General features: G+C 51.0%; 3 protein-coding genes across 4 annotated transcripts in view; 1 reads left to right on the top strand and 2 right to left on the bottom strand.

Moving 5' to 3' along the window:
- The window catches only part of MINDY4B (MINDY family member 4B), a 6,424-nt gene extending 2,749 nt beyond the window's left edge, over positions 1 to 3,675 (bottom strand). The window contains exons 1-7 of the mRNA XM_027891913.1: positions 3,589 to 3,675; positions 3,297 to 3,416; positions 2,206 to 2,297; positions 1,811 to 1,976; positions 760 to 830; positions 534 to 603; positions 131 to 244 (exon numbers count right to left, since the gene is read on the bottom strand). Coding sequence (XP_027747714.1) covers positions 131 to 244; positions 534 to 603; positions 760 to 830; positions 1,811 to 1,976; positions 2,206 to 2,297; positions 3,297 to 3,416; positions 3,589 to 3,675 — 720 coding nt within the window. The remainder of the gene's footprint in view (positions 1 to 130; positions 245 to 533; positions 604 to 759; positions 831 to 1,810; positions 1,977 to 2,205; positions 2,298 to 3,296; positions 3,417 to 3,588) is intronic.
- A 3,856-nt stretch (positions 3,676 to 7,531) lies between these two features.
- Positions 7,532 to 11,525, bottom strand: CLRN1 (clarin 1). Of its 2 annotated transcripts, none has more exons than XM_027891905.1 (3): positions 11,273 to 11,525; positions 9,097 to 9,294; positions 7,532 to 8,156 (listed from the first exon to the last, which is right to left on the bottom strand). In XM_027891905.1, the coding sequence occupies exons 1-3, from the start codon at positions 11,523 to 11,525 to the stop codon at positions 7,870 to 7,872; spliced, it is 738 nt and encodes a 245-aa protein (XP_027747706.1). In that variant the 3' UTR covers positions 7,532 to 7,869. The 2 variants fall into 2 exon arrangements, with proteins under 2 accessions (XP_027747706.1, XP_027747707.1); XM_027891906.1 differs by having other exon boundaries at positions 7,532 to 8,135; positions 9,115 to 9,294.
- Positions 11,526 to 13,702: 2,177 nt separating this feature from the next.
- Positions 13,703 to 24,489, top strand: part of MED12L (mediator complex subunit 12 like) — a 93,815-nt gene continuing 83,028 nt past the window's right edge. Inside the window, exons 1-7 of the mRNA XM_027891911.1 lie at positions 13,703 to 13,803; positions 18,182 to 18,286; positions 19,879 to 20,070; positions 20,654 to 20,813; positions 22,278 to 22,447; positions 23,076 to 23,186; positions 23,663 to 23,932. Coding sequence (XP_027747712.1) covers positions 13,705 to 13,803; positions 18,182 to 18,286; positions 19,879 to 20,070; positions 20,654 to 20,813; positions 22,278 to 22,447; positions 23,076 to 23,186; positions 23,663 to 23,932 — 1,107 coding nt within the window. The 5' untranslated portion in view covers positions 13,703 to 13,704. The remainder of the gene's footprint in view (positions 13,804 to 18,181; positions 18,287 to 19,878; positions 20,071 to 20,653; positions 20,814 to 22,277; positions 22,448 to 23,075; positions 23,187 to 23,662; positions 23,933 to 24,489) is intronic.

Below are 24,489 nucleotides of genomic sequence, written 5' to 3'. Positions count from 1 at the left end.
AGCTCGGTCCCGCTGCCCTGGCTGTCCCCCCTGCCCTGGGCTGTCCCCCCTGCCCTGGGCTGTCGCCCCTGCCCTGGGCTGTCCCCCCTGCCCTGGGCTGTCCCCCCTGCCCCGGCCGTCCCGCTCTCACCTGCCGCTCCCAGCGCAGGAAGCCCACAGGGCCCCGCTGCCCCCGGGCCCCCCCGGCCCCTCCGCCGAGCTCCGGGGTGCTCGCCCGTCCCGTCAGGAGGAGGCTGAGCACGGCCTGCGGGGACACAGCCCGGGTCACCCCCGGGGACCGCAGCGAACGCGCTTTGCAGGTGGGCTCCCACTCCCGGCTCTGTCGTGCCTGTCACTACCGGGGCAACGCCAGGCTGCGGGTGCCTTTTTTAGTATTATTGTTATCATCAGCGTTATCATGGTCTGTTTTTTGCATGCGCAGCCGTGATTAAAATTTGCAAAATATTTTTGCAAATTTTCATGCTTTTTTTCTTTGGATTAAGAACAGAGAATTTTTTTCCTAAATCCAATGTGGGAAACGTGGCTGATCCTACCTCTGTGCAGGTGACATTTCCAGAACTGACGCTCAGCAGAGGAGCTGTGTCACCCAAATCCTCCTGGACCCTGTATGGCCGAACAGAGAACATCAGGGCAGTGCCAGGCTGGTGCTGGAAATGACGCTGCACGACCTTGCCCGGCTGATGGGAAAGGGAGGAAAGGAAAAACCATTTTAGAAGATGTAACCAAACTAGATGAGAATATTTTAAAAGTGAAATATACCTTTCAAGTGTCCTAGAGAAAAGTAAACTGTATAAGAATAGGATCACTCCATGGCTTCCTTCACATTTGAACTGGAAAAAGAAATAAGGGATCACAGGGAAGGAATTATGGCCAGTAAATCACATTTAATTAAAGCAATTAATCTGCTTCAATACAGTCTTGGGTGAGTGTGTTGAGCCAGATGAGTAAGGTATTATACCAGGAAGATTTTATAATTAATTTTGTTGAATAGGATCAGGTAAAAAAAGAAACTTCCACTTATTGTCTAAATGGGTTTTGTACATTTTTTTCCACAAATCTTTGCTGAGGCTGCAAGGAATCACATCTTGTATTCCAGTGAAACACAAAATGCTGTCCCATTTGCCCAGTGTTTGTGGGCTGAGAGAGCTGGAATAGTGGGTAAAGTCCCAAGACTTTTAGTGGGAGCAAGATCTCTTCCCAAAGGAAGATCCATGAACTTTACTGTATGTTAACACCGCATTCTGCTGATGGTGGCACTTGCCTTCAAAAGGTCTGATTTGAATAGGAAATAAGATGTAATTCAGCAAGAAAATAACTTGGACAGAGCAAATATCCCCACTTACACAGTTTATGTGGTCGGAGATGAACTCCTGAGCTGCAGCTTTCTCTGAGAACTCAAACAGCCGGATCTGTCAGGCACAAGCACGGGGAAGGTGATGTAAAGGAGACGTGAATTATGTAAAAAAGCTGAGCTTTTGAATCCCGTGGTTCTTTTAGCCAAGTGAAAGAACAGTGCAGGGGTCTGTTCTGCCCCTTGCCCAGCCCCAGGGTCTGGCTCTGTGCAGGGAGTTGGGAGTAGTTTCACATTAACTGGATTCTTGTTTTTGCAGGAGGAGGAAGACCGGCCTTTGATGAAGGGGAGCAGCAGCCCCTGTGGTGATGTGGATGTGTCTTGGGCTGTGCTGGGACCTGGGTCTGGGGGCTCACCACTTTGGTGCACCATAGGTGAGGGGGCAGGTTTAGGAGATCCTACATTCCAGGCCAGAGGTGTCTTTAGGAACGCTCCGTGTGCAGTCCTTTCCATACTCACTCTCTCGGTGAAGGTGTCTGCTCTGCAGCCTGTGCGTGGCATCACGGTGCCAGCTGTGCTGATGAGGCACACGACGGCTCTGCCACCTCCTCCTGCTGCCCACAGGGTCTCTGCCAGGGCCACGGCCAGCGCCTGTCCCTGCTCCCGCTGCCCGATCCGGCACAGCCTGCGCCGCGGGAACACCGGGGCTGTGACCACGGCACCGGGGCTGGGGGGACACACCACCATCCCAAACAGGGATCAACCAAGGCTTCTCCCTCGGTACAAATCCTCACCTGTAGCTGCACACCTGAAGCTGGGTCTGGTTTGATTGAACCCAGGAGCTGGTCTGCCTGAGTCCAAACAATGCATGGAAATAATTCCTGAGTGTCCCACGGGAAGGCTCAGCATCTTACCTTTCCAGGTGAGTATGTTCTGTGTCTCTTGTGAAGAGCAGATATGTGATGATGTGTGCTTGTACAGCCATCAGAACAGCTCTTGTTCCCCCCTAGGGACAGAAAGACGAATCCCCAAGTCTGAGGAGCACATGCCATTCCCAGCAGTCCCTGGCCAGCAGGAAAACAGGAAGCCCTCATGGAGAAGAAGCTGTGGAATGGCCTGGCTGTGTGCTGGTGACAGCAGGGGTCCTGTGGGTGCCCTCCCTCCCTCCCTCCCTCCCTCCTTCCTTCCCTCCTTTCCTCCCTCCTTCCCTCCCTCATAGTGCTCAGCCCCAGGGAATGTCACCCAGCTCCGGACACTGTGTGTGCTTGGAAGCCCCACAGTTTGTTTTTTCTCCCCTCTAGTCTCACAACAAAGAGCCAGGCAACCCAAAGCATCCTGGGGCTGATGTGAGGCTGTGCACAGGGGTGCCTGTGCCTGCACCCTGCTGTGTTCAGGGTCAGGGCTGTGGTCCCTTCTGGGAGCACAGAGCCTTGGAATGCAGGGAGCGGTGCCTGCGGTTGTACCCGGTGTTTCAGCTTCCAGGGGATTTAGGAGATTTACAATTTGAGTGTTTATCTTGGGCTTCTGCTTTTTTGGGTGCAGTGTTGTGATAGTAAATAAGGAAGAAGAAAAAAACCCCACTCTTTCAGTAAATGACAGCGTAGGTGACTTCACCTGTTAGATGTCTAGGTGGGGCAGGAAGAATTAGGTAAGTCTAGTTCTCAGAAAAAAACAGGAAAGTCCTGCTTCTTTGTGCAACCTGCTGCCTCTCCTGATTCCTCCCCTGTGACCACCTCCCAGAGGGGTATCACAGTCTGTCCTGCAGCCAGCAGCTGCCTCCAGGGCAGCCACCCCCCTCCAGCCTCGTGCCAAAGGCTCCAGCTGTGGAGGGGGCTGTGGCTGCAGCCCCTGCACCCAGCCCGGTGGGGAACGCTGGGCCTGGCAGGAGGGCAGGGCATGTGGGGTGATGGGGTGTGTGCTGCTGAGGCTCCCAGCGCTGGCTGCTGTCCCCTGTGCGTGTCTGAGACAGCGAGGAGCCGGTGCCAGTTGCTGTGTGCCACTTTACCTTTCCTGCCTCCAGCGCGTAGGCCAGGTCGGAGTGTGGCTGGCGGAACCTGAAGTGTGCTGCCACCCACTCCCAGCTGAACAGCGGGGTTGTGTCCCCAAACAGCAGCTGCTGCAGCCCCTGCCGAGGAGGAGCCAGAGGAGGGGTCAGGTCCCAGCATGGGGGATGACCTGGAATGTCAGGAGGTCTTGAGGTGCAGGTGCAGTGTGTCCACGGCACTGCCACACTGTCAGGCCTCACAACTTCAGGGCAAAGGTGATGTTTGGGCTCAGTCAGGGACTTCACTCAGTACTTGGGTGCTCCAGTGAAGCTTGGTCACAATGTGTAATAACCTCTGTCGGGGTACAGTGCATTTTTTAGGGAAGACCTGCACCGTCATCACCTGAACAATTTCAGAGCTGCCTGACAGCGGCACCCAGAGCAGCACCCTCAGGCACTCGACAGGAGCGGAAATCCCTCACTGATGGTGTAAAAAGCCTTTTGCAACCCAAACGATTCTATGATCCTGGCTCCCATCTGAGGCTGTTTGCAGGGAGGCCCCAAAGTGCAGGTAAACATTTCCCGTTGTCATTTAACTGGTTCTCTCATGAGAATTATTGTGGATCAGCTTAGGGGTTGTGTTGCAGCCATGTTAGTTAAGAGTCCCATAAATAATGCAGCCCCATCCCATAGTTCAGGGGATAGCAGGCTGCAGCCCCATCCCATAGTTCAGGGGATAGCAGGCTGCAGCCCCATCCCATAGTTCAGGGGATAGCAGGCTGCATCCTCATCCCATAGTTCAGGGGATAGCAGGCTGCAGCCCACAGCCTGCCCGAGCCAGGAAAGGTTCCCAAGACTCTTTCTCTCCAGGAGATTCAATTACAGCTCATGCTTAATTCAGCAGGCAGCTCACCATCGCCGTGTCCGGGGAGAGGGGGCGGCCGCCCGTGCCCGGAGGGAGCAGGAGGGGCTGGGGGATGGTCGAGGGGGGCTCCCCAGCTCGGGGTGGTCCATGGCCAGCTCTGCCCCGGCCTCGCTGCAGGGAGAGGAGCAGACGATGCATCAGGCCAGGGCTGCTGCTCCCGTGCACTCAGAGTTCCCCCAGTATTCCCGGGGGGCAGTGCCAGGCTGTAGGCTGGTGGTGGGGAGGGGAGACACACGAGCTGCCCTGGAACACGGGTGCCCTTGACTTCCAGCTGCTGTCGGGCATTCCCAACGCATCCCTACCAGCTACTGACTGGAGCAGGGAGTAACACTGTGTTTGTCTAAATTACAGAGAATACCTTCAGTGCCTGCCAATCTAAGGGCACAGCAAGTTTTCCAAATACTTGCATTGGGGAGATGTTAGCTGCTTATACCTTTTCACTGCGTTCCAAAACTGAGTGTAGAAATCATTAGTTTTAGACAGAAAGGTTAATTTGTGTTGGACTGCTCTGCCCCTTTGATTTTAATCAGGAAGACTTTCTTTCAGAATACCTGAAGAAAACGTCTGTTTCTCAAAGGAGCAGCATGAGAAATGACTCTCCATAGAGACCTGGGCTGCAGGTGACCTCCTCAGTGTGCCAACCCGGCAGGACAGCCCAAAACCCACCAAACACCAAATGGTACCTTTGGAGAAGAGTTACCTGATGAACTGTGTTGTTGATTTCCAAGCTGAAAAGGTAAAATAAAACACAATTTAAAAAAACCAACAGAGGCATTGCCAGCATATGGAGAACCCAGAGACAAGCCAGAAGAGAACACCAGAACAAAGGAAGAGTAAGAGCTGTAGCACTTGTATTGAGGAGTACACAAGGACCTTTTGTCACTGGCACGTAAGTTTTGTAATAAAACATAACTTTACAAATTACGTTAAATAACAACCCGAAATTTTAAAAATGTGATAAAGAACCAGAATAAAAATCTTACCCACGGAAACTAAAGATTTCTCTCCATTTGTTCAGATCAGAGATTCTGCTGATGATCTCCTCCAGCTCCGTCGGCGCGGTGTGTTCAGTCCCCGGGCCACCCCTCGCAGCCTCCTGCTCAGCCCCTCGGTCACCCCTCGCAGCCTCCTGCTCAGCCCCTCGGTCACCCATCGCAGCCTCCTGCTCAGCCCCTCGGTCACTCATCGCAGCCTCCTGCTCAGCCCCTCGGTCACCCATCGCAGCCTCCTGCTCAGCCCCTCGGTCACCCATCGCAGCCTCCGCGCTCCGGCCGATGCTCCCGGCGATGGAGCGGGATGGGAGCACTGAGGCTGCTGGGGGAGCGGCTCCCTGACCCCCCGACCGAGCGTCACCGACCCCCTGCCCACCCCTGCGGGACTCGAGGGCCGCGAACCGCCAGCAGAGCCCGTCCGGTGTGCGCGCTGTGCCGGCAGCATCGATGTTTAATGCCGGCAGCATCGATGTTTAATGCCGGCAGCATCAATGTTTAATGCCGGCAGCATCAATGTTTAATGCCAGCAGAGCAGGGGGGATGGCGCAGCGGGGGCTGCTCGGGGGGGCTGCGGGCGGAGGCAGGAGCGGGGTGCAGGAGGGTGGGTATTTTCCAGCATGGAGCAGGAGACAGGGTGTTTTCCAAAGCGGGTCGGGAGCGGGGCTATTTTCCAGGGGCATTTTCATGGATGACGGAGGGCCCGGTGTCCCTGCTGGGGTTCCCCCAGCGTTCATGCTGGGCGGCCGTGCCTCTGTCAGTTCTGCCAGTCAAACACTCAAATATTGTCACAACTTTATTTTGCTCGTAAGAAGTCGATTTCCTTAGGAACTGGATATGAACGTAAATAGAGCTGTGCTGATGCTCGGGAGCGGGGCGGGATGCGGGGCCGGTGGAGCCGGGCTGAGTGACGCCGGCGAGGACACCGGACCCCAGGTCGGGGCTGCTCTTGCCTGCACAGCAAAGGGACGGGTTTGGGCTTGCTGTGTAGTAAACAATACCAGGAGATGCAATACAAATGTATTAAGAACACATATTAGTGTTAGGAAGAATATGCATATGGATTAAGAAGAAAACTATGAAAAAATCTCGGTGTCGTGGGGACTTGCAGCAGCCCTTACACATCGCCAAAATCCGTGGAGAAGCAGAGGGCAGAGCTGCCTTGGGAAAGGGTTGGGTAGTGGGGATGCAACTGACAAATCTTGACAAGAATTCAGCAATGTTCTGCCATCCACTGTAGAAGCCTAAAAAAAAGGCATCAAAGGGAATGAGGCCTCGTGGGCTGGGAGTGCCCGAAGTGCAGAGGGCTCAGAGATCTGGTAAATGGGCCCGTTTTGCACCTGGGGGACTGGGTGGGATCGCTCCTCAGCTGCAGCCAGGCGGGATTGCTCCTCACCCACAGCTGGGGACAGTCCCCGCAGATAAACAGGTGGCTGGGGAAGGCGCTGTTTCTCCGTGTTTGCTCGGAGTGCTGTTTCTGTGTCTTCTGAGGAGCATCTCGTCTCCAAGGCACCCAGGTAATTCCGTGGGGTAGTCTTTGCTTCTGTCTCAGCCTGTCGGGAGCTGGGCTGGCTCTGATGTCCCTGTGGGACGGTCTGTTGCTTGAAGAGACCTGGAGATGTCTAAGGGTGTGAGGGCTGCTGTGTCTGGCTGGCTGGCTGGCTTCCTGCACCAGACCTTGCCGTGTTCCTTCCTTAGTCCCTGCTGAGCTGCAGTGTGCCAGGGAGCCTGTCTGTTGTGTTATTGCTGCCCTTTCCAAAGGTTTTGACTTGGTTTATTGTTATTGTTTGATGAGAGTTTGCAAGGCTGCTCTCCAGGCAGGGCTCTTGGGAGCTCTGGGAGGGAACAATGGGAGGTGAAGGTGCCTAAATGCCTTTTGTCTGATGAACTGTAGAGGGGGTGTTTGGCAGTGCCAAGCCTGGCTGCCTCCCTGAGGCAAGCAGGAGCATGCAGCACATTTCCCGAGTGCTGCTCTGCGGTGACAGCTTTGTCACTGAGCTGCAGCAACCGTGGGGGTAACAGGAGCTCCTGGGACTTCGAGCTCAGAGCACAGTTTGGTTTGTTAAAACTGAAACCCCAAAAGAGAGCTTTATGGAGAGAAACAGTGTGGTTGCCATGCGTTCGATGCCAGGTCAAAGTGCTGGTGGTGGGTGCCGGTGTTTGGGTTTTACCCTCCCAGCACTCGCTGTAGCACCTGTTCCTCCTGAGCACTGCATGTGTGAGCTGGAGCCTGAGGGGTGGCCTTGTCCTGTCCCTTGCTGGGTGTCCTTACTCCCTGACATGGTCACAGCCGTGTCCACGTTTTCACCAGGGCTGAAAGGCAGAGCTGCTGCTGGTGAGTGTGAGTCTCTACTGCAACTCAACCTGGGCTTTCCAGGTCCTGTGCAATGCTACTGAGATTTCTAGTTTTCTTCATACCAGTTACTTTTCAAATAGTTTACTGGAAAAAAAGGCAAATGTCTTAATAAGGCCTTACCCCAAGAAAGAGGGCATTTCCATCCAGACATTACTATTCAGCACATCTTCTTCTGTTCATTGTATACACCATAAGGATGCTTATTTGAAATCTTCTCTTTTGTTTTACCTTCTTCAGAGCTAATTGTTTACAAGCTGGTACACCTGGTGGTTGTTGACGTAGTAGTGACAAATCTCTTTACTTGAAATGTTAAATCCTGTAATTCTAATACATCAGGTCAACTGCTCCTGTGATCCTCCCTGAATCTTTTGGTTTTGAAAAGGGAAATTCAAACCCAGCAAATCGGATTAGCAGGGCATTGAGGAAGTGCACCAGAGAGCAAACCAGGATGGTCCAGAAGGAATTTGCAAATTGTTCACTGTGAGTCTTGAATATAAAGGTTCCCTCCTTGAAATTAGCGATCTTCTCTGAGAGGTGATGAATCTTCACCTCTGAGGAGAAGAGAATCATGATGAGGCAACCGCAGGAACCTGCAAGGGAGGAGGGACACGCTCATCACCTTGGCAACCCCTCAGTCATGGCGTGTGACGTGTGCCACAGCCAAATACCACATGGAGAGTGTTTTTATGGCCACTGTAACTTAGCTTTAACAGGGACTGTGTTTGGAATCCAAGCCAATGGCTATTGAAATTGGTAAGCTTTTCTAATTGAATTTGGCTCGGGACCAGCAATATTTAGCACGGCTGCTTTAACGCCCTGAGCCAGCAAAATATCTGTGCTCATGTCCAACTTTAAGCCCCTGATTGTGCCGTTGAGCTTAATGGAGCTGTCTGCACGTCTAAAGATAAATACTGAAGTCCTTTCTTAAGTTATGATTGCAACATATACTACCTTGTAAAGTCAGGGCAAACCTGCTCGTCAGCCAAGGCAGCAGCCTGGAGAGTGGGTGTCACCCTCCCGTGTGGCAGAGGGACAGGGATGCTCTGTTGTCCCTGCTGGCAGGAGCTCTCAGAGCCCACCCTCCCAGGGAGCTGCTGCCAGCCCCTCCCTCTCTGCTGTTCAGCACATCAGTCCTTGGGAAGGCCGTGTTGCTCTAAGGGGTGACCTCTCTTATGCCATCTGGAGCCCTCCTGTTGTGGGAGCAGTTACATCACTGACATTTTTTGATTGTTTTTTACCTGGTTCCTGGTTTTGACTGTGTTGGGTTTCATTGATGCAGTACCACCCCTGTGTCCCTGGAGTTGTGGGCCTTTCTGCAGCAGCTTGACTATTTCCATCCTGCCACCTACCCTTGTGGGGGATTTTCCCCATTTTATCTTTTAATTACAATTTGGAAAACACAAGATCTGAAGCAGCAGAGTCTCCCACTTTCCTGCCTGGCTTGACTCTGCCGGTTTAGAGTCAGTGCAGCCATAGTCCTTCCCACACCCTCCTGTATCAATAGATGGGTCCCTGTGAGCAGCACATTCAGAGCAGTCAGCCTGGCAGGACAGGGCTGCTGATACTCACAGGCAATGAAGCTCCAGAGGTACAGCCCAACAGGGCCATGCAGCGTTTCGTAGGGGCTGCCAAAAGCATTGAACATGAAGAACCCTGCTCCCACCAGAGCAAAGATGACCAGGACCGTGCAGAAGAGAATGACACTAACGTGGATACTTGCAGGGATAATTTTGAGCAAATCTGGAAAAACTGAAAACAAAACAAACACAACATTGTTATGTACATTAGGCAAAGTTGTCTCTGAAATCAGGCTGGGGGTTCCTGCTAGTTTGTGGTAGTTGTTTTAATTCTGCTCTTCTAAGTTCAACAAAGAAGCTATTAACTAGAAATGGGTTTTCATGGATGTTTTGAGGCAGAAATGTTCTGTAAAACTCGGAAGCATAGACTAGTCAGGAAAGAAAGATCAGCTTCGGGCGAAGCCTCTCCTCCCCTTCCTGGAGGTGGCATTTTGTCCTTAACATGAACAGTATATTTTGGGGAAAGAGAGTGGAAACCTGTATTTGTGGAGACAGGCCTGCCCTGAGAGGTGGCCTAGAGGGCTCTCACCCCCCAGTGTTATGGGCTTGGCCATCCACTCCTCTTTGGGGATGGGGGAACAATAAATCTAGAAACACCTGCATCTATAGCTGTTTGTCATTAAAATTTTATATGTGACATAGCAGGAAAAATTAATTCTAGCAGCAATGTTGTCTTGAAAGGCAAACACTCTTTCACTGTACTGTACGAACCTGTGTGTGGTGTGTGTGGCAGCAACCTTTAGAAAATGAACTGCTGACCCAGAAACTGATGGGAATGAGCAGGAACAAATGGAGCAGAAGCTTTCCCCAGCTGAACTGGGTTTGCTGGCAGAGCAAATTCATATTACAATTAAAAGAGATATAGTGGTCAGAGGGGAGCATTTAATGGGAACAAGCATAGAAGTAAATCACTTAGCCTATTTTCTGTTCTCCTCAGACATGCTTAAGTGCAGTGAGGGCATTGAGCTATGGCTATGTATTGTATACGTTTGTCCTGCTTTCTGGAGTGCTCCTGAGGCACCAGTGTGATGGGATGGGGCTGCTGCAGCTCCAGGGAGCGGGATCAGCGTGTGGCATTAAGTGCTCTCTGAGGTAAAGGCTGCAGCTTGCCCCCTTCCAGCTGCCACTGACTGAGCCCTGAGGAATGTCAGCCCCAGTGCTGCTGGTGGCTGGGCCAGCCCTGGGTCACAACAGTCTCCCAATCCCTTGGGATTGGACAAACCTCTCTGAAAATTCACTCAGGGTGAAATGTTTGCACACAGTGATGGCACACAAAGCGATCGAGGGGGAACTTCAACGAGTAAACAGACTAGTGATGGAATTTAGAGAGAGCAAACCTTAATATAATATTAAATTAACTTGGTCTACTACTTTGGCAAACTGTTATGTAGTGAATAATTTCTGATACCTAACCTGGTAGCCTTCCCTTGCATTCAATCACTGGCGTGAGCAGTTTGCCAGTCCTGTGGAAGGCTCATAAGCTGTCTGCTGCAGTAACTTTGGCCAACACGTTCTGCACACAGCAACGAGCTGTTTGTTACTGTTTGTTCCACGTGCTGCTGGATACAAATGTCTCACTTGATAATTTTATTGATTTTATCGATTTTATCCTTGAAGACAAATAGCTTTTGAACATAAAGCAAAGCCATTGCTAACGCTTTGATGACATTGTGTGTGTCAGGTACCAGGTCAGCCAGCCTCCCCCAGCCCTTCCAATTAGTGCTGCAGACTGAGAACTTTGGGGCTGCTTTGTTTCTCCAGAGCAGCCGGTGCCCCAGCTCGTTTATTACATTCCTGCTGGTTTAGTTCGTTCTTCTTGACAGCACAGAGGGCGAAATGTTGACAGAAAAAAAGATGACAGAGGTTAATTAAAACCCCCAAATGTTCTTTTTTCCCCTAAAGTATTATTATAAAATATTTTGAAATGTGGATATCTGTGTAAGTGCAATGTAGATTCTTGAAGACATTAGCCAGGCCTTACTGGTATCAGAGAATAAGTTACTTGACTCTGAGGACCAGAGCGCTGTAAGGGCAGCGCTGCTTTGGCACGTCCCGCGTTGCTGGGCTCAGTGTCCGAGCGGGCAGCCCTCTCCCGCCGCCCCAGCTGTCAGCAGTGCGCCGCAAACAACTCAAACGCCATCGCTACTCACATGAAAACTGAAAGGGTCTCCCCCCGAGCCCGCACTGCCGCACACGCTGCCCGGAGAAGAGTCCGTACTGGATCTCGCCGATGAACTTGTGCAGCTCCGCGCCGGTGGCGTTGACGAGCAGCGCTCCGGTGGTGCAGAGGATCGTGCCCCTCACCCAGAGCTGGGTACCGATGGCCGCCGCCGTGCCCAGCGCGCAGGCGAGGCTCAGCATCCCCGCGGTGCAGAAGATCAGCTTCTTCTGCTGGGCTGGCATGGTGGCACTCGGGGACCGCCGGGGCAGCTCCTCAGCGCGGCAGCAGCCGCGGTGCTGCGGAGCCCCGGGCACCCGGCCAGCCCTGCCCTGAGAGAGGCCCCGCGCCCGGCCAGCCCTGCCCCGACAGCCGCAGCCTCTGCTGAGCCCCAGAGCCAAGCCAGGCCTGCCCCGAGAGCCCCAGCCCAGCCCCAGGCAGGCAGCGGCTGGAGGATGCTGTAAAGGCTTTTCCTCCCCGTCCCCTTCTGGGCAGCTTTGCGGAGTGTTTCAGTGCTTCTCCTGTCACTTGAGAGCGAGGGTTTAGGATGACTGATCTCTGTAATTTGATGAGTGCTCTGCTTGTCCCAGCCCCCGCGGGAGTGGGGGGTTCAGAGACGGGCTTCCTTGCTGATTATCCTGATTATTTGCTCTCCCTCGTGGAAGTTCTCAGAAGGTTAATTTTTCCAGATTTTCTTCTAAAGCCAGATGTGCTGTTTTTGGTGGGGTTTTTTTGTTTGTTTTTTTGTTTGTTACCCCCCCCCCCCCCCCGGGTGTATTTCTCTCTTGCTGTAATGCCCAGGTAACACACAGCACCCTGCCCAGCCGGGAGGCCCCTCTGCAGTATCTGATTGCTCTTCACACAAGCTAAGTCGTGGCATGACATAACCCATCCCTTCAAGTGTGGTTAACTTGGAGGCTTAGTGAGGGCCAGAGGCACCATCTGCATCCATCTACTGACTGCCAGGGACTTCAGCAAACAGAGGGTTTGGTTTTTTTCTGAACCACATCAACTTAGTGCTTTGTTAACTGGATGCATATCCATTGCAGGGATGCTCTGCAGGTGATTCAAGAGCATCATTCTGGTTTAACTATGTAGACTCTAAGGCAAACTTGGAATTAAAATGAAGCAAGTCTGTGTACAGATTTACTGGTTTGATTTTTGTTTGTTTGGTTTTGTTTGTTTGGGCTTTTGTTTGTTTGTGTTTGTTTGTTGGTTGGTTTTTTTTAAGCTAATCCCTGTTTAGAGGAATCAGGTTTGTTAGTCCTTGCTTTTGGCAAACACATCTGCATGCATGAAAGTATTTCAGTAACCAAAGATGTAATAGAAGATGTGTTAACAAATATGAGAGCAGACTATTTTATTGGTATTATCTAGTTCAGCCTCAGCTTTTAAATTTTCTGTGGTTTGACTAGAGAATTGCTTAGAGGCAGAAGACGAGTGGTTTCCCTGTTCTTGTCCATACTACATAAGCTCCTTTGTAGAGTATGGCTGTTAATTTTATTTAGACTTACTTGCAACCCATTGCCTAATCTTGTATTTCCGAAGTGCCTTGTGTTTGTGCTGTTTGGGAGACGCAGCACAAGGGGAGGATCTGCTTTCTTACTGTAAGGCTGATAGAGGAGAATGCACTCACCACTCCAGCACCTCGGAGAGGGCAGCTCTGGCAGCACGCTTCGGGATGGCGGAGCAGTGTGCCAAGTGGCAGCTGGAGGGCCATGGCCGGAGGGACTCAGCCAGGGCCAGCCGAGGCTGCAGCTCCCGGGGATGCGGTCACTGCTGCCGGAGCGACCGTGCGCCCCCACAGCCCCGCGGTACCTCCGGGAGCGGGTCGGGATCCCTCAGCCCCCGAGCAGGGAACAGAGGGAGGATGCTCTCGCTCCTCCGCTCGGCCTCAGGGTGCCGGGGCTTCACCCGGAGACTGAGGGTCTTTGCCGCTGCCCCTCCCCAGCCGCGAGCGGCGGAGGGGAGCTCGGACCCGGACCGGGCACTGCTCCCGGGAGCCCAGGGGCGGAACGTGCCCCCGGAGCGCGGGGACTGTGCGCGGCGGTGCGGTGTGACGGGCGGGCGGTCGCTGCCCCGAGGAATCGATTTCTCCGCTCCAATGAAGATGCCAAAGATGGGGGAGGCGACAGGGTGCGGATGCTGCGTCCCTGCGGCTGCTCGGCCGCCCCGCTCCGCTCCCCGGGCGCTGCCCCGTCACCTCGGCCCCCCCCCGGCCCGGGGACAGCCGGGGGTCCCCGCCCGCAGCCGCCGTGCCCAGCCCCGCCGCGGTGCGATGCGGGAGCGGCCCGTGAGGCAGCGGAGCGGGTGGGCCGAGCCGCGCCGCCCCCGCCCGGCCCCGCAGCCCGCCCCCGGCGCGGGGTGAGGGGGGGGCCGCCCACGCTGCTCCCTGGTGCTCGGGGCCCGCGAACATGAGCGATCATGGCCGCCTTCGGGCTCCTCAGCTATGAGCATCGCCCGCTCAAGCGCCCGCGCCTCGGGCCGCCCGACGTTTACCCGCAGGACCCGCGCCAGAAGGAGGTGAGAGCGGCGGGGCCCCCGCCCGCGGCTCCCTGCCCGGCGCCTCCCCCCAAACTTTTGAGCGGCGCCGGCGGCCGCCGAGCCGCCGCTGACTTGCATTTTCTGCGGTGATGTGGGGGCGGCCGTCCCGCTCACCGCCCCCGCTCACCGCGGCCCCGAGCTCGTCCCCGGGGCGGCCGGGAGGCTGCAGGAGCCTCGGCAGTGAGGGGCACCCCTGGCCCGTGAGCAGTACCATGGGAGGCACCCCCGACCCGTGAAGGGCATCCCTGGCCCGTGAGGGGCACGAGCTGCCCGGAGGGTGAGGGGTGCCGGTGGCCAAAGTGAGCGTGGTCCTGCTGAGCTGCCCACCATGTGTCTGACTTAACAGCAGTGGACCTGCCGTCAGAGGAATGAAGGGGTTGGAGGGTGCTGGAGGTCGGGAAATGCATCTGAAAACAGAGGGGAGGTGAGTGGGGCTGTAGGTTATTCTCTTCCATCAGGCTGTGGCTGTTTTTCCCACGGGTACCACAACCAAACCTGTAGAGACCCACTGTCACTGGAGCTGGGACAAGCATATAGCTCAGGTGGGTGCTGTGAGGTGGCTTGCTGATCTAGCAAAGCCCCGTAGGGCACTGCTCTCCTCAGCTTGGCTTCCCAGTCTTGCTTGCCAGCCGCTAACCCTCCATGGGTGAGTGGAAGGAGCCTCTGGGAAGGTTTTGTCAGTGGGATGTCTCCCGGTAAAGTCAAGAGGTCTCTCTGAGATTGGCCTTGTGTGTTGTGTTGTGGTTTGTATGCGAAGCTGTGTGTGCAGGTACCCCTGGCCTCTGGAGTCTCCTGTGCTGGTGTTACTGGTGAATTTGGCACTCGTGGAAGTCGTCAGGCTGGCAATGAGGATGAGCTCTGGTTAAAGGGAGCAAGTACAGCAGGGCAGCCATGCAGCCTTCTTTGTGCTTCGCTTTCTCCCTGGTCTGTTGTCGTGTTGATGAAGCTTCCGGCATGGAGGCTAATTAGAGTAATTTGTTAGTGATTTATGAGCATCATCATCTAGTTTATATAAGCTGGAGAGTGCTCATCAAAGTCCTGCTGTTGGTCAGTGCTGACTGAGAGGGTCTTGGACAACAGGCAGTAAAAGATGTGGATTCAAGTCTACTGCTAATCCTTGGAGACATACCTCAGTGTTTTTGACCTCTGGCATCTTTCTGACTCATCACTCTTGTGCCACTGTGCATCATACTTACAACCTTGATGGTAACAGTAACTGGAAATATTCCTCTAAGTGTACTTTCTGTGCATGGTCTTGGCCAGGCTTGCAGAACTGCATCCAAACTCAGCTATGACAATGTCTGGAGGTGAATTTTTAGCTCTGAACTGTTGAATACTTTTAGTCTGGTGGTGGATTGATTCTTGCAGACACGTTTATAAATATGCAGCCCATTACAATAACAGTGGAAGTGGCAAGTGCCCAGATGGTTCGTATTTAAAATAGGTTTCGTGGGTGCATTAGTAAGCAGGAAATAACTGCAATAGGCTTATTGTTGTTGACCGTGGTGGGATTGATTGAGATGTAGCTTGAGGGAAAGTCTTCATTCCACCTGTGTTGGTGCAAGGTTTTTGTGTGTCTTTTGCAACCGGACTTGTCTATCTCACATTGGCCTTTGTAGCCATCAGCACGCTTGTAGCAAGTGTGGGGAGAGCCCTTCCCAAATCTTCATTCACGAAGCCCAGCCACGAAAAAAACCACCCTGCAGTAGCCCAGGCCACGTCCTCACTGGTAGGATAGGTAAAGCAGTTAAAGTTTCTGTCTGAGGCCTCTCCAGTATTGCCCCCAATATTCCAGCTGGGCCTTCTCAGTGTCTGTGCCAGTTTGTCAGGGTCTGCTGCCTGTGGAGCTGGTGCTGCTCTGCTCCTGGGAGCCTCATTCTGAGCTTGTTGGGCGGCCCTTCTCTGCAGATCCCATCTGTTTGTGTTGTGTTCACACCAGGCTGCACGTGGGGCTTGAATATCCCCCACGAAACAAGTAAAATTCTTTCTGAAGAAAATTATTGCAAGTTGGGCCTGAATGTTCCCTTGGTTATTTAGAACTGCAGAAGGGGTTTAAGCCTTGATTGTGGGCATTTGGGGCCTCGCTTGCCATTTGGAAAGGCAGCTTGCTGTCCCTGCAGGAGCCCCGAGGAATCCACGTGTTGTGGTGCAGACACACTGCGTGGTGACAGCAGCGTGTGGGGCTCCTGTGCCTCCAGTTAGCACGGGGCACGTCAAGTGGGCTTGACCCCTGCACAATCAGTGTGTCCAGCTGAGCTGTGCTGGTGTTCCTGCTGCTGTGCCCAGGAGCTTCCCCTCTGCCACAGGACAGCTGTGGCCTTGGAGAATGACCCTGAGCTGATACTGGAGCTGGTGCGAGTGAGATGTGATGAAAGCTCCTGTGAACATCCATTTTAGCATTAATTTCTTTATAAAGGTATCTCTGTGCCTGGTGTTCGAAGGGGACTTGCCTTCATTTCAGGTGATGCTTAGTTATGCAGCTGTGCCACGCTCCAAGTTCTGCTGCTGAAGTAGTAGGGAAAATCTGAGCGAGTTACTGAGGCAGACAAACCAAACACTGATGTGTTTGTGTTGTCAGCCCCTCACAGCTTGTTCCCATAGTGTGGTAGATGTAGCAGTACGACAGACTGTTCTTGGTTATTTTCAGTATAATGCTATCTAGGCACCTTGTTTGAAAGACAAAGTTTAAAGATAACAGAACGAGGGTCAGCCCTGGAAATGGCACTAATAGTAACATATGTCTCCATCTGTTTGCAATTTACCTTTTATTTATTTGCTTATAATCTCTTTGATCACTTTCAGCTCTCTCTGTGTCTGCGTTTTCAGAGCTGTCTGGGGAATAGTGTGGGTGGAGGAGTGTTCCAGCGATTCTGGCTGATTTCATTTAAAATTAAGATGAGGTTTGCTAAGTTCAGAAATCCTGGAGAACTTAGAGTTCTTCTAAATATGTTACAATTTGCTTTGTTGCTCTCAAACTTTGGAAAAATACTGAAAAGCATAATGCATGGGAAAGTGTGAGAGAAGAAACCGAATGGAAGCTTCTGGGTCACTGTTTTAGGGGAGACACGTTGCCCCAAACTAGCAATAAAATCTTCTAGTAAAATGGTGACATTCTTAACTTTATTTTCTGTTCTTTGCTTGGTCTCAGCGCAGTCACTCTTTGCTTTTGTAGGTTATTTCACAGCCACCTCAGGGGTTGTTCCAATAGCTCACTGCTGGTGGACCACCTGCGCTTGTGCAGAGTACCTGGGGTTACTCTGCTGCCTGTGGTGGCAGGTGGTGGTGGCTTCCTTGGCTAGATCTGTGCCTTCTCTTCAGGGGGAGATTAAGAAAATCCAACAAGTTGCCATTCATCTGGTGTAGGAAAACCTCTGTCTGACAGGCAGGTGATCCTGAATGATTGAATAAATGGCACAGCCTCTGTGGAAGAATATTAACTTTGGTGGAGGTACGGAGTGAAGATGGGGAAGGATGGGGCTCCCTCAGGAGGTTTGTGAAGACTTGGGTGTGTGTTTGTGCCTAACGCTGCTGACCCTGCACCTGCCTGTTCTGTGTTCCTGCTGGGAACTGATGCAGCCAGGCCTGCTGAAGCACCAACAAGCAGCAAAACGAAGGTGAGTTGATAGTGTAGTAGGAGACTAGTAATGCTTCCACTGCGGAAGTAGCTCCAGAAGAAAAGGATTTAGTCGCAGCAGGGATGGATGCTCACCTGAAATTGCTCTTGCTAGAGGTGATCTAGTTCCTGTTTCAGTAGATGTTCTCAGATGGTGGTTATGGGGCCACAAACCAGAATAGTAATGTTATAAACATCAACAAAACAACGATACAAACCTATTGTGCTGAGGAGTGGACGTGGGGTTCTGGGGGAAGGAAAGGGCATGCAGCAGCATTCTGCTGTGGAGTGACCCAGCTGCTTCCAGGGTATGTCGAGAGAGAGAAGGATGTGCTGTTCTCCCACTGCTGCTCGGGGGGCTGCGGGCTGGCACCACTTTCAGGAGGAAGATTTCAGGCTGGGTGCTGGGGAGCGCTCCAGGTTTTACAGAGGCTGCCAAGGTCTCATGTCCTGCAGCCCTTCTCCTGGGCAGAAATCTGTCAGCAAAACCAGCAGCATCCATCCAGTGAGGGCCTCGAGTCTGCTGTAGTGAGGCGAACACCAGCTGAGGACCGGGTGGTAGCAGTGGTGTTGTGTTCTCTTCACCAAAATTCTGTGAGTGTGCAGAGAGCTCTGAGGGTTCAGTGAATGCAGAGGGTGATGCACCAGCAAATGCAAAAAATTTTCTTATAAAAACATGCTTTTCAGAATGATGAGACTTCTTAAATTGTCACTTCATCTTTTGCACTTCAAACATCTTTGCAGGATGAGCTGACGGCAGTGAACGTGAAGCAAGGCTTCAGCAATCAGCCTGCCTTCTCTGGTGATGAGCATGGATCTGCCAGGAACGTTGTCATCAACGCCTCAAAGGTAAGACAGGGCTTTGCAGTCTGTGTGCACTCACTGAAACTGGAACCAAGCTGCCAGTGGTGGTCCCTGGGTCTTGAATGCTTTGCTCTCTAGTCAGAAATCTTGATATGAAAGTTAATTACACAATGCATATCAGGATGCTGAGCTGTGTTTCTGCTACCTGCTGTCATCAGTCTTCACGGGAAAACATGGATGCCAAGGACAAAATGTAGTAAGCGCATTTCAATGTACAAGAAACATTAATTTTTGCTCTTATTCTTTTATGTGCTTGATTTACAGAGACAGTAGTGAGTCCTTCCCTGGAAGTCTCTGACATTTACCCATCTTTAGCTCTGTCTTGTATCTGTTTCATGGGACTGTTTTCTGCCAGGAGGGACTGGTCACTGTGTTTCAGGTCTCTTGAAAATACAGACTTGCATTGTTCAGTGAAATTTAGCTTAGCTCTCCTGTGGTTCTTTTGGATAGTCAAGGAAGTGTGAGATACATAAGAGCAATAAAAATCACTAAAATATTAGTTACTATACTCCAAACTGAAAATAATAGCTGTTTAGAAACAAACCATCCCATATTTCCTCTGGTGATCTGTCCAGATTTATGTTTGGGTTTTTTTTGTTTGGTTTTTTGTTTTGTTTTGTTTTTTTTTTTTTTTTTCTTTGTTTGTTTGTTTTTTTCCCTGTTGGGAAAGCAGGAAGAAAGGGTTTGAAGGGAGAATGTAATCAAGAAACTTGTTTTCAGACAAAGTAATTTTCTGGTATCTGATTCTGAAAATCTCTAACTTTTTATGACTTATTGGAAAATGTGAAATTATGTATTCAGTGATGCTCTGTTAGTAGAAGAAGAGATGCAAGTAAATGACAGGGTTGCTGGTTTTGAAATTTTAAAGGTTTTCCTGTTACATTCTTCTGAGGGTTTTTTTTTTACCCTAGAATATTTACCTGCTGGCATTTTCTATCTTCTATATTAATTATTTGTGTTTTCAGTATTGAACAGAACTGTTTGAAAAGTAGAACAGAAATTCATAAGAAAGTGCTTATAGTTCCTTGGATATTTAAGTGTAGAATTAATCTCCCAAAAGCTTTCTGTATATTTTAAAATTACCCAGCTGTGGACATATTTATTAGAAAATCAAACATTTTTTTCTGACTGACAGGCCTAAACATTCATTCCTATTGTAGTCATTCTGAAAGTAAATAAGCTTCCAATGGGACTAAAACCTCTGGGTTTTTTTCCTGCTGTTTTGTGATTGAGAGGACTGGGAAAGCAAACCTTGCCAAGCTTTTCCTGCATGCAAAGCTCTGGGCACATGCAGTGAGTGTCTGAAGGGGCAGCTCAACACTGGTGTCACTGAGCCCTGGTCCCTTTGGCTGCTTTTGCTGACCTGCAGCCTCTGCAGTGATAAAAATGCAGTTGGGTGGTTTGATCTCCTGAACCCGCCTTTCCTCGCTGCAGGGAGGCAAAGCACGATCCCATTAGACTGATGGCCTGCCCTGGAGTGAGAACTGCATCCCTTCAGATGGAAATCCTTGTGCATTAATGTACAGTAGGTACTTAATTACTGGGTTGTCACATGTTTTGCTTTCCCACACCCCCAGATTGGCGCTTACTTCAGCAGCATCCTCGCAGAAAAGCTCAAACTTAACACTTTCCAGGACACAGGAAAGAAGAAACCCCAAGTAAATGCCAAAGACAACTACTGGCTGGTGACTGCTCGATCTCAGAGTGCGATTCACAACTGGTTCACGGATTTGGCAGGAAGTAAGCCCCTGACTCTCTTAGGAAAAAAGGTATCAGAATACTCCTTCCCGTGTTTCTTGGATATTGGATTGTACTGAATTGGGCTGTAGGAATAGGGCAGTGTTTTGGAATGTGCTGGATGAGTGGTGCTGGAGGCAGCTGCTGCTGTGCAGCATTTCCCCTCTCTGCAAGGAGGGGACCAGGGCAAGGGGGAACTTCTGATCTAGCTGACATAAACTTCCTTTGAGTAACTGTATTTCATCTCAGGAGAGTTTATCTTATTGAACCCTTACACAAAACCTTGATACAGCTCTGTTCCCCAGAGGTTCTGAGGATCAGCTTGCAGGATGGTTGCTGTACTCTGGATGTCAGTGGCAGTCAAGAGGTTTGTTTGAGGCTGTGTAGGCATCTCTGAGCAGGGGGAGGAGGAAGCCTGGGGGACTGTGGGACAGTCAATCCCTTAGTTCCCATGTGCCTGGACAGTGGGTGTTGTTGGTGCAGTGGGTTCCTGGCCTGATGAGGTTTGCTGTTCTCCAGGCTGTGCAGGGTTCAGCAGAGGGGGCCTGGGCTGATGTGCCAGTGCCAGCTGCTGTTGGACTGCGTGCTGTAACTTGCTGCCTGTTTTCCCTCCAGGTTCCTATTCTCAGTAAAAAAGAAGATGTTTTTGCTTACTTAGCAAAATACTCTGTGCCACTGCTGCGAGCAGCATGGCTGATCAAAATGACATGTGCCTACTACGCTGCTGTTTCTGAAGCTAAAATCAAGAAACGCCAGGCCACTGACCCAAATATCGGTAAATAAACTTCTCTAATGTCTCCATGCATGATAACAGCTGAAGGGGCCTGCTCCTCCTTTGTAGCTTTGGTGTCACTGGGTGTCCAGAGAGGAATCTGTGGTGGGAGCTGGAATAAAAATGCTTTGAAATCAGTTTTGCTTAGAAAGGTGTGTCAGAGTGCAGAGAGCCATGGAGCATAGCTACAGCTGCGTTGGCTGTTTCTGCTGTTCCTTCCCAGGCAACATTTACCTTGCACAACCTGTGCCACTCCTGCCAGCCCCACAGTGTGACCAGTGTCAGCGATGAAACACAGCACAGCCATCGCTCCTCTGTCCAAATTCCCTGTTCTGCAAAGGCTGTGGAGAACTGTGGGGGAAGTAGTTTGCTGTGGGTTACTGAGCAGCCTTTGGCAGTTCCCAGTTTTTTACACCTGTAACTCTGGTACCTGAAAGGCAGATGCATTGTTTCCAACTCAGGGGCACAGAGACATTGGTAATTGCTTTTTGTGTTTCAAATGAAATACATTTGAAGTAGTGGATTTGAATTTTTTTTCCCAGAAGCAAGTGAATGTTTGATGGAAATGTAGTTAAACTGCTTCGTGAAAACACTGAACCCCACTAGCTTCATACAGAAATTTCAGTGGGTTTGGGTAGAAAAGCTTCCAATGTATAGTCTTTGTATGTTGTCAGAGCTGCCAATTACAACTGCAAAAGGAACAAAGAAGGAATGTGCTAGTCAGAGTCTGAGGTGAGCAATGAACAGTGAAAATAGTTGTGTTTGAGCATGGTGGTTCCTGTAAGTGACAGTCAACAGCTCCAGTTGTCAAAGCAACTGTGTTATGCAGGCATAAAAGAGGCTGCTCTGCTCTCTGATACACACAGCTCTGCCAGGGGTTTGTCTCTGAGACATTCACAGATATCCTGGGTTGTTCCAGTTGCTGCTGAGAGAATTCCTTCGTTACGAGTCCTCTTTTTCTTTCTCCCTGTGCTGTGCAGACCCGCTCTGTGCTGCTGCAGAAACTGCTCCTGAGCTGCTGCAGCCCCATCAGAGTGAAAACCTGGAAGAGTTAGCAGTTGGAGTGGTTATAGAAGGAATAGCTTTATATTCCACTGCTTGTGCAAAATCCCATTGAGTTTTATGTTGGCTCTGTTTGGAGGGGAAGAGGGAGGGCAATAAAGTTCCAGATGGAAGGAAGTAATGCAGTATATTTATTTTATCTATTTCCAGGCTGTTTGGTGGCTGAACGCTGAAATCTGATGAGGCAGACAGGTGGTTCCCTAAAGGCCCACCTGTGTCAGTGGGCACACCTGACAGCACCTGTGCTCTGAGAGCAGCAGCCAGCCTTTAATTCACCACAGGTGCAGCATTATGCACCCGTGGGGGAACATTTGTGATGACAGGCAGTGTAACTTTGGTTCGATTCTCATTGTGAAAGAAACCTTTTATCACTTGGAGTCTTCTAATCGCAAGTTTATTTTGTAGAATGGACTCAAATTGTAACCAAATACCTCCGAGAGCAGCTGGCAAAGGTTGCTGAGTTCTATCATGGGACTTCGAGCCACAGCAACGGCTCTGTTGTGATGCCTCCAGAGATGGAACAAGCCCTGAAGCAGTGGGAATACAACGAAAAGCTGTCATTTTATATGTTTCAGGTAATACTGCTAGGAGTGCATGGATTTTTTATTTTTTTTTTTTAGGTTACTATTCTTGGGAGGTTCAGTTTTAGGACTCATTGGTAGCTTTTGTCACAAGACTTGCATAAATTGTAAATGCTAATTCCTTTCATAGATCTGCTGGCTGGAAAAGCTCTGATTTGCTCAGTGTGCCTGATTGCAGCGATTCCCTATTCTGTATTATCCCATCTTTCCGAGGGTGTTTCCGGTGGTTGTGGATCAGGCTGAGGCTGCTGTGGCACGAGTGGTGGTCTGTCTGTGGGTTCCACACAGTCCTAGCCCCGCAGAACTCTCTGGTTGTTTCTGTCCCAGCACAGGAGCAGCAGGAGGGTTGCTGGGAGGGAGTTTCTTGTCAGAGTTACCTGTCAGCTGCCTGCTGAACTGGAGCTGTGCAGGGCACGGGGGCTGTACCAGCTGCTGCCCTGCCTGTGGCACTGCCACGGTGGTGATGATTTGCTCTGGGGCTGCAGCAGGGCTGAGGGGATTGGTGTCTCTGTGCTGGCAGGGGTAACAAGGGCTAAACCAGAGTGAAATAAACCTGCAGTTACACACCTGCATGCTGAGTGCTCCCAGCTAACATGTCATGTGTTATTGGAAATTCTTGAAGGAGGGAATGCTCGAGAGACACGAGTATTTGACATGGATACTGGACATTTTAGAAAAAATCAGACCCACTGATGATGATCTTCTGAAGCTGTTGTTGCCGCTCATGTTGCAGGTACATGCATGTTTTAAAGCCAAAATCAACGTAAGCCTGATTCATACATGTTAAATGGTTTTAATATTTGTGGTGGTAAAATCTATTTAAACATTTTTACTTAGGACATTTGACAAAATATATTGAATGGTGCATTTGTTTCGAGATATATATATATTTGGTATATATATATATTTGGTTTTATTTATATATATATATAAAAAGGTGTTTATAAACACCTTTAAGATGTTCATGCTTTATAATCCTTGACTCGATTTAGCAGAACGATTCTCTTACTGTGACTGGTCCTGGAGTGCAGATGGAATTTTTAAGAGACAGAAATACAAATTTGAATACGATCTGCTCTTCTGTTTTATAACTTCTGGCATCCTAAATGTTGGAGGTGTTTCTTTCCAGTTTGTGCATGTCCACTGTTAGATTGTTAAGGAAAATGGATCTATGGAGTGTAATAAACTGTGCATTTTCTTAAATTTCAGTATTCAGAAGAGTTTGTTCAGTCAGCTTACCTGTCCCGTCGCCTTGCTTATTTTTGTGCCAGACGCCTGTCCTTGTTGCTAAGTGATGGGCCCAGCCCTGTAGCTGCCCCCTCCCCTCATGTGATCCTTGGACCCAGCAACCCTGCCCTGGCAGTGCCCAGCCCGAGCGCCCCTGGTCCCGGGGTGTGCCCGGCACAGCTGAGCTGCTCCGAGTTCCTCACCTGCCCTCAGCACCGTGCCCTGGTGTATGGACTCAGCTGTCTGCTGCAGGTAGGCCAGTGTTCTGCTGCCCCTGGTTTCAGGGGTATGATGGTTCTGTTTGCTGGAAAACACTGGGGTTTGAGTTGGGACGAGGTGTGCTTGCTGTGGTTTGAAATGTACCCGTGCCCACTGAGGGCTGTGGGGACAGCGGGCGGGTGGGGATGTGTCTGCACTAGGTGAGGTGTGACGAAGGAACCACGCGGAGAAGCCTGTGGTGGCTGAATGTGTCTCAGCACCTCTGCTGAGGGAAGGAGCTGCTCCACTGCCAGGGATGCCAGGCTTTCCCTCTGGGATGGAGGGTTCCTGCTCTGAGCATCTCATCCTGTTCTTGTCACCTGTGAACCCGTGTGGTTCTGCCAGGCCCCCTGTGCCTGCTGAGTGTGGCAGGACAGAGGCAGCACTGATTCCTGAGAGCTCTGACCTGGCAGGGTTCCTTTGCTGCTTTCAGCCTGCCACTGCCACTTGGTGCCACCGCAGGCCACCTCGTGTTGGTTTGGTCAGAGTTAAGAGTGGTTCACGCTGCCTCACCAACCTCCACGGTTTTTAACACCATAGAACAGAAGAGT

The sequence above is a fragment of the Empidonax traillii genome, unplaced genomic scaffold (genome assembly GCF_003031625.1).
Source record: "Empidonax traillii isolate 1590-97213 ecotype Southwest subspecies unplaced genomic scaffold, ASM303162v1 scaffold334:size599637, whole genome shotgun sequence".
Taxonomy (NCBI): Eukaryota; Metazoa; Chordata; class Aves; order Passeriformes; family Tyrannidae; genus Empidonax; species Empidonax traillii.
Note: the sequence above shows the minus strand (reverse complement) of the source record. Positions and strands in the feature narration are given on the sequence as shown.